We start from the raw sequence: 14802 nt of genomic DNA on the forward strand, positions 1-14802 counted from the left end.
AAAGCTTTAATAAGGTATATTTATCGAATCATTGAGTATTACGACTGACTATATTAATCATTATTACACAAATTGAAGTTTTAGAACGTCCAGCAAAATATTACAGGCCACATAAAAGATTATAAATAATTGTATTCTATATATAAGAAAAATCTTAAGAATTTTTATATGTATCGATATCGATATAGGTAGGTCAGAAATTCTTGGGACGACGAAGAAAACACACACACTTAATTTATTACATGTCCAAGAATTTTTCAAGAATAATCTTTACGGGTAAATCATTATTTATTCAGTCCACAAAACTACAATTAATCAGAGAATAAGTAAACAAAAAAGGAGGAGGTTTTCAATTCGATTGTACTTTCTTAATGTATGTTAACCTCAGAACTTTTGACTGGTTGGACCGATTTCGATGATTTTTTAATCGAAATGTGATGCATGTCATGTCATCATGTGGTCCCATTTAAATTAAATTGAGATCTGACTTTTCGAGCTTTATCTAATAATGCGTATTTTTAACCGACTTCCAAAAAAGGAGGAGGTTCTCAATTCTTTTTTTTTTTTTTTTTTTTTTTTATGTCACTAGGTCGGCAAACAAGCGTACGGCTCACCTGATGGTAAGCGACTACCGTAGCTTATAGACGCCTGCAACACCAGAAGCATCGCAAGCGCGTTGCCGACCCAATCCCCAATCCCCCCAGGAGCTCTGGTTACCTTACTCACCAACAGGAACACAATACTGCTTGAAAACAGTATTATTTTGCTGTGATCTTCTGTAAGGTCGAGGTACTACCCCAGTCGGGCTGCTCCATATTTTGAGCAGGAAATTCCTGCTGTGCCCTACCTCAGTTAAAATTTTCAATCGACTGTATTTTTTTTTTTATGTATGTTACATCAGAACTTTTGCCCGTTTGGACCGATTTCGACAAATTTTCTTTTAATCGAAAGGTGGTGTGTGCCAATTGGTCCCATTTAAATTTATTTGAGATCTAACAACTACTTTTCGAGCTATATCTAATAATGCGTTTTTACTTGACGCTTTTTTCGTCGACCTGCGTTGTATTATACCGCATAACTTTCTACTGGATGTACGGATTTTGATAATTCTTTTTTTGTTGGAAAGGAGATATCCCAAGTTTAGTACCATGATAAGGAAACCAGGATCTGATGATGGGATCCCAGAGAAATCGATGGAAATTCTTGAAAATCCGCAATAACTTTTTACTGGGTGTACCGATTTTGATAATTCTTTTTTTGTTGGAAAGAAGATATCCTTAGTTTAGTACCATAATAAGGAAACCAGGATCTGATGATGGGATCTCAGAGAAATCGAGGGAACTTCTTGAAAATCCGCAATAACTTTTTACTGGGTGTACCGATTTTAATAATTTTTAATTTAATCGAAAGCTGATGTTTGTCATGTGGTCTCATATAAATTTTATTGAGATCTGATAACTACTTTTTGAGTAATCTTTGATAACGCGTCGATACTTGACTATTTTTTCGTCGATCTACGTTGTATTACTCGTCGATGTAATTGAAGTCGGTTTTTTTTCGTTTGCGAGCAAACACAATTATTTCGTCCCCTACTTTACCTACGCTGTATTATACCGCATAACTTTTTACTGGGTGTACCGATTTTGATGGTTCTTTAATGATTTTTAATTGAAAGCTAATACTTGTCTTGTGGTTCCATTTGAATTGGATAAAGATCTGATTACTACTTTTTGTGTAATCGTTAATAACGCGCCTTGACGACTTTTTCGTCTACCTACATTGTATCTATCTATTTGAAGTCGGTTTTTTTTTCGTTTGCGAGCAAAAACAATGATATTACGAACGTTCACGAATATATTCCTAGAATATTAGTTGTAAATTACTAGAAAATGTAGTTTTAAATATATGTAAAGAAAACACAACATTCATTTTATATTTTGTTACTTTTTTTTAATTAGAACCTTTTTGTTTATTTTATTGTCAGGACAGAAAAATAAAACTTTGTTGTGATGACAGAATTTTTAAGATTGTAAGGAAATTAGTTTAAATAAAGGCTTTAAATGTTGTTTTTCTTGTTTTAGGTAAGTGAATATTGTAATTATAATGTAGTTTAAATGTTAAGAATTGTAAATATAGAAAATATGTGGTAATATAAATAAATTTCTTGTTTTAGAGAAACGCAAATATAGTCTTTATTTTGGGATTTCTATTAAAAGGAACAGAAAAAGTATAATTATATATGTATATATTCCTAGAATATATTTTTAAATCTATATTTTTTAAATATCGAACTAATAACGTCGAAAATATGTATTATAATATAATCACAGATTTATATTTAAATTATTTTCTTTTTTAATAAATTTCAAGTCTCTACCTATTACCGCTCTAACAAAGTCACAATAAGCTTACAACCTTCAGACAGGTTACAGAAAGCGGAGTTTGAGTCCCGTTGACACCATTTTTAGTACCATAAAAAACTTGTTTTGTTAAAAAAATAGTTAACTAGTTTTTTTTTTTTCAGTTGTAAAAGCAGTTATTTTAACAACCTTTAGAACTCAAAAAAGTTATATCATAAATTAATTACTTTTAGGTAAATATTAATAAAATCAGTTTAGATAACCAAATTCATGTTTTTGTTTTTAGTAAAAATGTCTTATTTTTGTAGATAAAAGGTTATGTCGCAGTATGCAGCACTATCGCAGATAAACACATTACGTACAGACGTCAAGGAATAGATGTTAATAAAAACTGTACACAACGTTTAAAAAAATGCGTAAACTATATTTAAGTAAATAAAAAAAGTAATATCAAGCATGAGTTTCAACTGTTTCAAGTAACAACCAAAGGATATACACATTTATATATATATATATATATATATATATATATATATATATATATATATATATATATATATATATACGTTGTAAATGAAATATCCTTCAACTGTAATCTATTCCATTCTCCACAACCAACTATGCTTTGAATCGATTTGTCGTTAGGGCCTGTAGACTAGGTATATAATAATGATTATAATATGCTAAACATTTTTCATTTAAAACTTAATATATTTAAAACTGCCAAACAATTAAAATGAACTGTAATCGTCACAGGATATTGTTACTGTAATTTTGTATCGTATACAATGTTGTGTTAAAAAAATAAAAACTAAATTTGAATTAGGTATTTGTACAATTTTAAGGTTTGCCCAACTAATATTTGTTACAAGTAATTAGTGAAAACTTAATTAAATGTATTTTCTAGTTTGTAAGATTCATATGTATAATTACAAGCTGTATGTTTTCTTTATAAATAAAAAAAAAAATAAAAAAAAAAAATATGTCGGCGCGAGAAACTCCGATGTCAAAAACACGTTTCTACGAGGTTACTTATATCAACGCGATATCTCAGTGTACAATTCGTGATTAAACCTGTTTGTTACACCATGTTCATTCACACAGAAATGTTCTTATATTGTTCGATTTTACGAAAAAAGGACGCATGCTTTTATGTTTTGTGCGGTGTCTATCTGACGGTGGCGCTACATCGATTTATTATTCGTTTATTGAGTCGTCAGATTATTAACATTAATATTGTTTCAGTATAAATTTTAGAATTTGTATTCATTGAAATATTGTTATCAAGTGTAACAACGTTTAAGTTATTGATAAAATTGTCGTAAAATTAAAGTTATTGTTTTGTATTGAAAAAAGTTTTATTATGAAACGAATTATCACGACGTAACACGAACATGATTATAATAAAGACAGTGACGTCATATTGATGACGATTTTATCAAGAAGCCCCTGTCTCTAGACTCTTTTCCGTTATATATATTTTAAATTAACATATAAGTAATACATAAGTATACAAATATTACAATCAGACTTGCAGCAGGTATCGAACCTATTACACTGGAGAGAAAAGCAGAGTTAACTATATTAAGCCAACTGCGTCAACGGGCCAATCAAAATAGGTATTTCATGTCAAGGCGAACACAAATAATAAATGCTACGGTCCACTTCAACTATTTTTAATATTTTCCTATTCGTAAAAAAAAAATCTATGCGTATTATTTGTAATATTTATATAGCTTTTTAACTTTTACTAAAATTATAAATTACTAAGTAAAGCATTCTTTTTGAGTATACAAAATTTTGAGCAATGATAATAAAAAAAAGCTTTTACGTAAGGTGTTTCCTCAATTAACAAAATCATGGTACATCTACAATAGAAAAACAACAGATTGATATGTATTTGTTTTAAAAGTTTTTGTTTTCGAGTCGAAATTATTTACCTACGGATTTACGACTTAGTTCAACAGAGCAACGATCGACGAAAAAGATTTCAGTGTTGACGTACTATTTGACAGTTCTGTAATGTTGCTTACTAGAGGCATGTAACTTTAATTAAAGGAAAATTAATAAGTACTTATTATTTATTATTAACTTATTCAAATGACCAAATATGCATTTTCACGAAATTAATGTAATTTTTATATTATAATTAGCTGATTGCAATTTTTAAAGATTATTATTATATTATTGTTTGGAGACCGCATCTTGGCAAATGCAGTGTGGGACGTTCGCCAGCCCGTTGGACCGACGATTTACGTAAAATTGCCGGTTTAGGCTGGATAAGGATTGCGGAAAACAGGGATGTCTGGCGCGAACTTGGAGAGCCTATGTCCAGCAGTGGACTGCAATAGGCTGAACTGATGATGACTGATGAATTTTTAACATTATTTTGAACTTTTTACAAGCATTAACTAGCAATGATAAAAATATAGATAATACATTGAGGAGATAAATATTGAGAATGTTCAAATAATAACATCTAGTTTTGGGGTTGGTAATAGCTTCCACCAAGAAAGTCACAGTACAATTCATTACAATACAAATACTCTTTATTGTACACTAACAAAGCATTTTTTTACATCGAAAGAAAAAAAATATAAAAGGCGGTTCTTATCGCTAAAAGAGTGATCTCAACCAGATAACCTCTAGCACGAAAAAGGATATGACAAAGAATTAGACGGCATGGAGGTTTCCATAAGTACATATAATCATACAATTAAATAAACATACATATACATACATACACATATTAAAAAGTCACTTGTCACGCTTTTGAATTAATCTTTACAAGTTATCATTTCCTTCTTTGCTGACATAATACCAATACTGCTATGACATGAAACTATGAATTTGACAATAAAATCAAAATATTTAACTATATTTGAAATAAGACTTACACACGAAGAAAGAGACCTATACCCAGCACAGCTGGACCAACAGTGGGATGAACAACAGTTACAGACTGTTTTATTATATTTTTCGGTACTTTTATCATTTGCTATCCTTTTCCAGCTACCAACTTGTAAAATATAATTACAGACTCCGGTTCTACTTAGTTCTCGATCATGTTTTGATGAATAAATCCTGACTATCAGAAAACTCGTGAATCCATATGATCTTCACTTGTGTTCTGATGAATAACGCTCATAATAAGGGATGGTGTTACGAGTAGCATTTACGAGAGATTAAAATCTGCTTTCTTACCCTAGTGTTTTTGGCAAAATAAAGCATTCCTTTCCTTCAACTATTAACATCATTATTACTTCTTCTTTTAATTTCAAAGATGGTAAGCAAATGTACGGTCAACCTGATAGCAAGCGTATGCCGTAGCTACTTAAAGGACACCTGCAAAACCAGGACAAGTGTAATGGTGACCTTATCCACGAAGTGTGATGATGACCTTATCCACGAACAGCTCCAGGAGCTCTGACTATCTTACTCACCACAGAAATACACAGTAACTTGAGAGTTGTATTATTAAGCTGTTATTTTCTGTAAGGTTGAGATACTTTCCAAGTTGGATTGCTCCAAATTTTAAGCCACAGATTTCCTATTTTTATACATAAGTAATAAATAATATGTCGGTTAATTTTTTATTCCAGTTTTAAAAAGTGATACTTGATATTTGTATATAAAATTGCGTTTTCCCCGACATTGTGGAGATTTCTTTTTTGTGCTAGAAACACTACCTAGTAATGTCACTTTAAATTGTCAAAGCGTAGAGTTATTGATTTTTCTCCAAAATTCTAGAATTTAACAAGTGTTAAGTGATTCACAATTTCATGTGACCGTATTTTAACCAGCAATAACTATTCAATTATTATTGATCGTAGAGCGAATTTGTATATCATTCATATTGTTGTTTTTGTGTTTGTCCGTCAATAACACAGATATTGTTATTTCAAAATGGAATCCAGTGATCGGGCGGACCATGTTGCTGGAGCTCTGACCTACACGGACAGCAATGGACAACCTATTCGTCAGCCTCGTCAGCCAACGAATTTACAGGTACAGTACGAAACATGTACAACATAAAATTGAGGTCTATCTAGAATCTCTCATTATTTTTTGTAGTAATATGAAAGTAAGGTTTTTAAAATTGGTCCACCTGTTTCGGAGGAGTACGGTAACTAACATTGTGACACAATATTAGATATATATATATATATATATTGTAAAACAATTATTATTAACATAGTAATTGTTATATAAAAATGGTATTAAAAACTTGGCTATTCATAAAATTGTCTTGTTAGTTCTGCACTATAGATTTCATCATTGTAAAGCTTGAGTTTGTTTTGTTTGTTTGTTTGAACGCGAAAATCTCAGAAACTACTGGTCTGATTTGGAAAATTCTTTCAGTGTTAGACAGCCTATTTATTGAGGAAGGCTATAGGCTATATATATCATCATGCTAAGACTAATAGGAGCAGAGCACCAACAAAAAATGTTTCAAAATCGGGGTTTTCTTTTTCAAGTAACTATTAAACGCGGATGAAGTTGTGGGCAGAAGCTAGTAATATATAATGATAATCTTTGGAGAGCTTCCGCTGCGTGCGCTGTGTAAACAGTTAAAGTTTCACAAAAATCATGTATGACAAACGTGTTCCTATTTCATGCAGACAAAGTTGTGCGCAGAAGCTAGTACTAAATAATGATTAAATTAGTGTTAACATAAGTTAAGTATAAAAATACTTCCTAGAAACTTACATGCATGCAAATTCGAATATAACTTCTTGTATTTTTCTTCATTTGTATTTGTTTATAATGAAAATACATATTAGGAATTAAAAAAAAAAAAAAACTTACATTATATGCTGTCAAAAGATCATAATTTTACATCCAATTAGAAAGTTTTTGTTTACATGCATTAACATTTGACTTAGCTGATTGAATATATAACAATAATCTTGTGTTAAAAAGACTGATATATCAAATAATGGTAAAGGGGTTGGCACAGCAGTCACAGCACTGGCTTTTGTGCTGGCGGTTGCGTGTTCAATCCCAGCTCACGACAGACATTTGTATTGGCCATATAGATATTTGAGGGTCTGTGTGTTTGTACTTATATTATGTATTTTGAGTTTTGGACATCCAACAATCCTACTGGGTCCCTTGAGAGTGAAGTGCTTATAATAAGCAAGTTTCATAACAAGAAAAATGCTATAAATAAAAATTTTAACTAAAGGTATTAAAGTAAGTTGTTATAGCATAAGTTTGATATCTGTACCCCATTTTTTATCTTGCTAAGCTACGCAGAAGCAGAAGCACAACGGTAGAAAACTTCAACCAATATAGCCTGGTTTCTATATTCAAAACATAATTAGTTTTACTTATGATCTGCAATTTCCAGCATGACGTCTTCATAAGAACAGAGAAACTGGGCTTAATACAATAAACTTGGTCTATCATATGTTATAGATTTAATTCAGAGGTTCCCAAACTTTTTCTCATTGACCACTCAAAATTTTGGTGATTCCGGTGTACATTTCATATTCCTGCTACATTTATACCATATTCCCATCTAACTATAGAAGTTTGCATTGCAGCTGTGTTCGCTTTATTGATACTGGATTGAGAAAAAAAGGAATGTGAAAAAGATTAAAATTTTTGGGCTGATCTTTTTTTAGTTTAGCCATTCCCTAATTTCTTTAAATAATCGTGGGAAATATCCAGAATATATTTCCGATGACTTTTTCTTTTTTTTTTGCCCAGATATTCCATGACTTAACTGAGGCCTACATCATTCCATAACTGAGGCCTACCTCATTCCGTAACTTAACTGTGTCACACACACAGCAGGAAATGCTCAAAATCTGGCGCAGCCCGACTGAGGAAGTACCTCGACTTTTTAACCGACTTCCAAAAAAGTAGGAGGTTCTCAATCGACTGTATTTTTTTTTATGTATGTTACATCAGAACTTTTGACCGGGTAGACCGATTTCGACAATTTTTTTTTAATCGATAGGTGGTGTGTGTCAATTGGTCCCATTTAAATTTATTTGAGATCTAACAACTACTTTTCGAGTTATATCTAATAATGCGTTTTTACTTGACGCTTTTTTCGTCGACCTACGTTGTATTATACCGCATAACTTTCGTTTGGTACCATGATAAGGAAACCAGGATCTGATGATGGGATCTCAAAGAAATCGAGGGAAACTCGAAAATCCGCAATAACTTTTTACTGGGTGTACCGATTTTGATAATTTTTAATTTAATCGAAAGCTGATGTTTATCATGTGGTCACATATAAAATCGAGATCTGATAACTACTTTTTGAGTAATCTTTGATAACGTGTAGTTACCTGACTATTTTTTCGTCGATCTACGTTGTATTACTCGTCGACGTAATTGAAGTCGGTTTTTTTTTCGTTTGCGAGCAAACACAATTATGATGCTTGTAGCATTGCAGACGTCTATAAGTTACGGTAAACGCTTACCATCCGGTGAGTCGTACGCGAGTTTGCCGACCTAGTTGTATAAAAAATAAACTAAATTAAATGAAAATATGTGTCGGCTGAAAGTACCATATCCACCATGCCCAACATGATAACTTTCCGTGGACCCTATTTTTTTGTCACGCCAACATAGACCCCCGTTGACCCCTGGGTTTCCACCTGAACTACTTTGGGAAACAATGATTTCATTTATTTTCTTAAACCCAGCAATACTGTCTATGCCTAGAACGTAAATAAAATTGTTTTTCCTGAATTTCAGACATTGCTTCGCTTCGCCATGGAGGCCACAAAGGCTGAGGATGCACCGGGTGGGTCAGAAACGACCCCTATGGATGAAGAGGTACTTGAATTTCTTGTTGCTATAAATTGATGTAAATATAAAATATCGTGGAAGGCTTACATATTTTGATCACACATTAGTCACATTAACTCATATTAGCTCGTATCTAGTTAAATATTATAGAGTAAGGTGGCCAGAGCGGCTGGGGGGATTGAGGGGTAGGGTTGGCAACGCGCTTGCGATGCTTTCGGTGTTACAAGCGTCTATAGACCACGGTAATCGCTTACCATCAGATGAGCCGTACGCTTATTTGCTGACCAAAATTGTACAAAAGAAAAAAAAAATGTCAATCTTACTTTAATATGCATTCAAAATTTTCAGTTTCGTGAAAATGTATTTTTAAGTAAAAAATATTTTGTCTGTAATAATTCATTGAGTCTAGTAAGAGAGGGAGTAAATTAGCTTTCATATTTATTGTATTTTTTATTTATGACGTAGCGTTGACGCAACGGTCACGTTGGATTGTGTACCTGTTGTGCTGGCGGTTGCGGGTTCGATCCCCGCACATGACAAACATTTGTATTGGCCATACAGGTGTTTGCCGTGGTCTGGGTGTTTGAGCGGTCCTTGTGGGTCTCCCCACCGTGCCTCGGAGAGCACATTAAGCCGTCGGTTCCGGTTGTTATCATGTAAACCTGATTGATAGCAATCGTTACTCATAGTAGGGACTATATCCTTCTCCTAGAAGGGGAAAGAGGCGTATGCCCAGTAGTAGGATATTACAGGCTGATTTTTTATTATTTATACATAGCATGTACAAAAAAAATGTTGTTCTGTATCTACGAGCGTTGTATTCTTTGATGTCTGCGCTAATACTCGATGGCTTCAGAGCTTAATTGTAACTGGTAAATAGTTTCTCTTTCATTATAAAAATGAAGATTATAAAACATCGTCTTTGCCTACCTTTGTCATTTGACCATCGATTATGTCTAACTTTCTGTGCTGTACTTCAGATGACTGATTGAAGCCGGGTGTATAATAATATATATCTTAATATTGTTATGGAAATATGTTATTATATCTTAACTATAATAACATTTCAGAGGCGCAGGTTCTTGGAAGAAGCTCTGAAGAGCCTCACGGTGGACATTCCCAAGGTGCTTCAGAGAGGGATCAAAATCTTGACCAACACAGAGCTGATTAACAGTGTTCAGCTTGGCCAGCAGGTACCAGATGACATTCGAGCAGCTTTCAACAATATGATGGAGTTTGTTGACGACATTGATGTTGCTAACGGTAAGTGAGAATTTTTCTTTAAAAATAATATCGTAATTATTATTGAATTGGTTTATTTTGTATACCACTAAGCAGTGCGCTGGCGCAACGGTCACAGCACTGGTTTGTGGCTGTTGCACTGGCGGTTGCAAAACGATGCCCGCACATGTCAAACATTTGTATTGGCCATACATACGTTTGCTGTCGTCTGGGTGTTTGTGTAGTCCTTGTGGGTCTGCCCACCGATCTCGATCAAATTTGAATGGCAACATATGACAAAATTAAAAAAAGAATCATCAAAATCGGTACATACAGTACCTAGTACGCTATGACGTAATACACATAAAACAAAAACATTTGAATCGATAACCTTCTCTTCTTGAAGTCAGTTTAAAATGTAAATTCATGTTATTTTTTTTAGATTTTCAAAAGCTGGGTGGTTTTGCGGTGTTCCCAATTTGTTATGGAAGTGAGAACGAAGGCATCCGTACTCGTGCCAGTGAGTTGTTGGCTGAAGTCTGCCAGAACAACCCGCAGTGTCAGGCGCGCGTGCTCGAATATGGCCTACTGAATGTGCTCCTGCACTTAGCTAATAGCGAGAAGGGTTTTGCGTTGGCCAAGTGCATTTTGGCTATTTCAAGTAAGTAAAAAAATAATAAATTAAAAATTAAATAAGTATAATAATAAATTAAATATAATAAAAATTGAATAGATTTAATATAGTAATAATTGATATATGTGCGATTGAAAAAGTCCGAACAACACCCTCTCTGTTTTCTGTCTCAATTCAAGACAGAATGTTTGGAAAGTTCTCTATAAATGAATATATTTGAGACAAACGGCATCAGTACAGGGCTACAGGTGGTACTCCATTCGACTCCGATTCTCTTCATTCCTAAACTATTTCAATAGTAGAAGACTTAACCAGTCAAAAGCAATCATTTTTATGTCACCAACCCACCCGCCCAGCGTGGTGACTATGGGCGGAACGCATGAGTTCACGCCATTTTTGGCGCGATCTTGCCTATGTCCAGCAGTAGACTGCGATGGCTGTAGAGATGATGATGATGATAAATATTTACCACTGTAACACTATTTAAAATCATTATCTCAACCTACATTAATAATTCGCTAACTAACGCTAGTGACCATAACGAATTTATTTAATTCTAAGGTACTGACCACGATTGTCATTTAGAATTTTGCGATATTTCGACGACATTGCACTCGCCCCGTGATAACACGGTAACTCCCGTAAAATCGCGTGTACACAGTGACCTTAAAAGTCTAAAAATCTATATTACTAGCGGACCCGCCAAGCATTGTTCTGCCCGAAATACAGCCACCAAATTTTGGTAGATTGTTGATATACCGATAGCAGCGCCACCTACCGAGTCCAATTGTGTTTTCAAACCATCAATGAACCCATAGAAATATACTTTAAAAATTGTAACCAAATCGGTCCAGCCGCTTAGTAGGAGTTCTGTGACGCACAAAGAAATTTACATATATATATAAATAATATGCTTTTCTTTTTACTCTGAAATAGGGCTCTTTAATTAATTTGATCGTAATTCTCAGGCGCGACTCGTGAATTCGACCCCGGTTGTCGCGAGTTGATCGCTCAAGGCGGTTGCGATACGCTTACTAACGCCCTGGGCCACCCACATATCGCTGCCAGGACTAAAACCGCCTTCCTCATACGTTATCTATGCACCAATTATCCGGCAGCCAAAGGTGAGCATTTTCTGTTGTATCCATAATATTATTGTATTCTTTATTATACACTAAAAAGAAAATAAATTTCAAAATCTAGAAAAGTAAAACAGGTGACTATTGCATAAAACAATAATTTTTTCCCTGCAACCTTTGTATGGAAACTGAAAAATAACAATTTAGTAGTTGAACTGAAACAAAACGAATCTATATAAATAAACTGCTTAGCTTCCGATATACCTAGCCTCCCTATGGAAAGAGTCTCATAAAACATGGACAAGTGCAGACCGAATTCTCATACCGAGTTATAAGAATCTATCCGATCTCATCTTGGAACTTAAAAAGCCCACCGGTGGCGGGATAACCATCTAACTACTGGCCTTGAAATACACAGGCCGAAGACGGGCAGCAGCGTCTTCGGTGCGACAAAGCCAGTACTGCGGTCACCAACCCGCCTGCCCAGCGTGGTGACTATGGGCAAAACACGTTATTTTTGTTCACGTTATTTTTGGCGTAAACTTGTGGAGGCCTATGTCCAGCAATGGACTGTATAGGCTGTAATGATGATGATGATCCGATCTCATAGACTCTCATAAGCCTGTATGAGAATTTGGGCTGCATTTGTCCATGTTTTATGAGATTTTTTCTACAGGGCTGGACTAGCCTAGATAGATTAGGTATAATTAGCCTGTGTATTGTTCTTAATTAAGGCTATTTGTTATAAACTAAGATTTATTAAAATCAGTTATTCTTAAAAAGTAAGTTCTTGGCTGAAAAAATAACAAACATCAGTACAAACTTTCATTCACGTTGCATTTGATGATTTTTTTTTAAATTCAGCAAATATTTTTATGCAATAATTACTGACTTCGTTCGCGTGGGACATTGTATTATATTACACTCATTATTTTTGTAACAGCGTGACCCTGATCCCGTGGGAGTAATGGGTTAAAAAAAATATGTTGCCATGTGACCTTTATCATATTATAAGATTTTAGTTGTCTGTGCGATGGGTACTCCGTGCGCGGTAAATGCGGTTTTTCCCTTCGTAAATGCAGGTTTCGCGGAAATTCCGGGATAAATGGCATATATATTGCTCCACAACCTCCTATCTTTTAGTGAAAGCCCGGACAAACAGAAAGACAAACAATTAATTTAAAATTGTTTTATTGTGTTTAAGTATTGTGGAAATAACTATATGCACTTATAAAACAGTTATTTTGAAATCACAGACAGACACTTCAATTTTATTTATATGTATAGATTCGTTATTATATATCTATCCATAGTTAATATTCATGATTCTTATTCTTCGCAGAAAAATTCATACAACACAACATCGTGAAAATAATAGCGGAACAGATCAAAGCCGGTCGAGATGGCTCATCAGAGCATTTACTGAGCATTTTACCAATTCTACTAGACGGCGAGGATTCCACAGTCGTACAGCAGTGCAGGGAACCAAGTCTGAACCTCAAGAAAATTCTAGAAGATCATCTAAAACGTCCAGAACTACAAAATGATGATTTCATTGAGGAAAAGGAATATTGTCAGGCCATTTTGAAGATATTTGACAGTTACCCTCAAGTTGAGGTAGTAAATAATGAGGTTGATAGGTAGGATGGATGTTATACTTTCTGGGGATAATTTATTGATATATATTTATTAGCCGGATCACCAAATTTTTTAATTTTCCTGAGAAGAATATACTTCTACAGAAGGTGATGTTTAACTTGATATCAATGTCGGAAAATAGGATAAAAAAATTTATGCTTTCAGCATTTCTGACATGATAAACATGTCATGTTTTGATGGTATTTAAAATACAAGTGTTTTATATTAAGAAGAATAAAATGTACTAAACTCTGGTTCTCTCCAAATTTAACGTTTTTTTGTGTTGCACTCCTACAAATAAGATTTGTTAAAAAATATGTCTGAGTCTGCCATCCCGTCTGAGAAAATTCCTTTGTATATCAGTTTTTTTTTGTCTAGTATATTCTGAATTTTTTTAACTTTTTAATACCTGCAGTTTTGAAAGTTTTTGGTGATGTCAACATCATTTTACGACTATACCATTAATAAAGTTAAAAAAAATTAGTTGTTTACTTACTCGTACTGAAAGAAGGATCTATCAACGTAAAATATAACTAAATTTTGTCTATTTATGTCTATTATCTTAACCTTATTGTTATCATAAGGTTTTATGGCTGTAAACGGTGCCATTGAATGGAGCCTAAGCTAATTTTCGTGCATCTATTGATGTATTTATAATCTCTGTAATATTGTATAACAATAAATGACTATTAAAATTAATCTGGTTTTATTTATTTCTAAAAAATAAAAACAATAGTCTAACACACAGCAGCCCTTGGATGTGTATTCCGTTAAAGGTTCGGAAACAATACAAAGGTGAGACAACACACAACTAACAACTAATAATTTAATTACACAAAACCAAAACAAAATAAGTCTAATTCTTAAATTGAAATAAACACGCATAGTACAGTAATTAAACTAGGTTTAAATGAATAAATAATTGTGTTTGCTCGCAAACGAAAAAAAACCGACTTTAATTACATCGACGAGTAATACAACGTAGATCGACGAAAAAATAGGAATAGGTCTCTTACCGTGGATGTAATGTAGATTACGTCCATGTTTAAACCTTTAAATTTAACCCTTTATACTATATTCTTGCAAAATAAAATAA

At 33.5% G+C, this 14802-nt stretch overlaps 1 protein-coding gene across 1 annotated transcript; it reads left to right on the forward strand.

The window, feature by feature from the left end:
* Positions 1-6035: 6035 nt before the first annotated feature.
* LOC123663184 (hsp70-binding protein 1) lies at positions 6036-14403 on the forward strand. The gene is made up of 6 exons (XM_045597880.1): positions 6036-6368; positions 9081-9161; positions 10205-10397; positions 10798-11016; positions 11958-12113; positions 13411-14403. Exons 1-6 carry the CDS (start codon positions 6267-6269, stop codon positions 13710-13712), a joined length of 1053 nt encoding a protein of 350 aa, XP_045453836.1. The 5' UTR covers positions 6036-6266; the 3' UTR covers positions 13713-14403.
* Positions 14404-14802: the final 399 nt, after the last annotated feature.

The sequence above is a fragment of the Melitaea cinxia genome, chromosome 20 (genome assembly GCF_905220565.1).
Source record: "Melitaea cinxia chromosome 20, ilMelCinx1.1, whole genome shotgun sequence".
NCBI lineage: Eukaryota > Metazoa > Arthropoda > Insecta > Lepidoptera > Nymphalidae > Melitaea > Melitaea cinxia.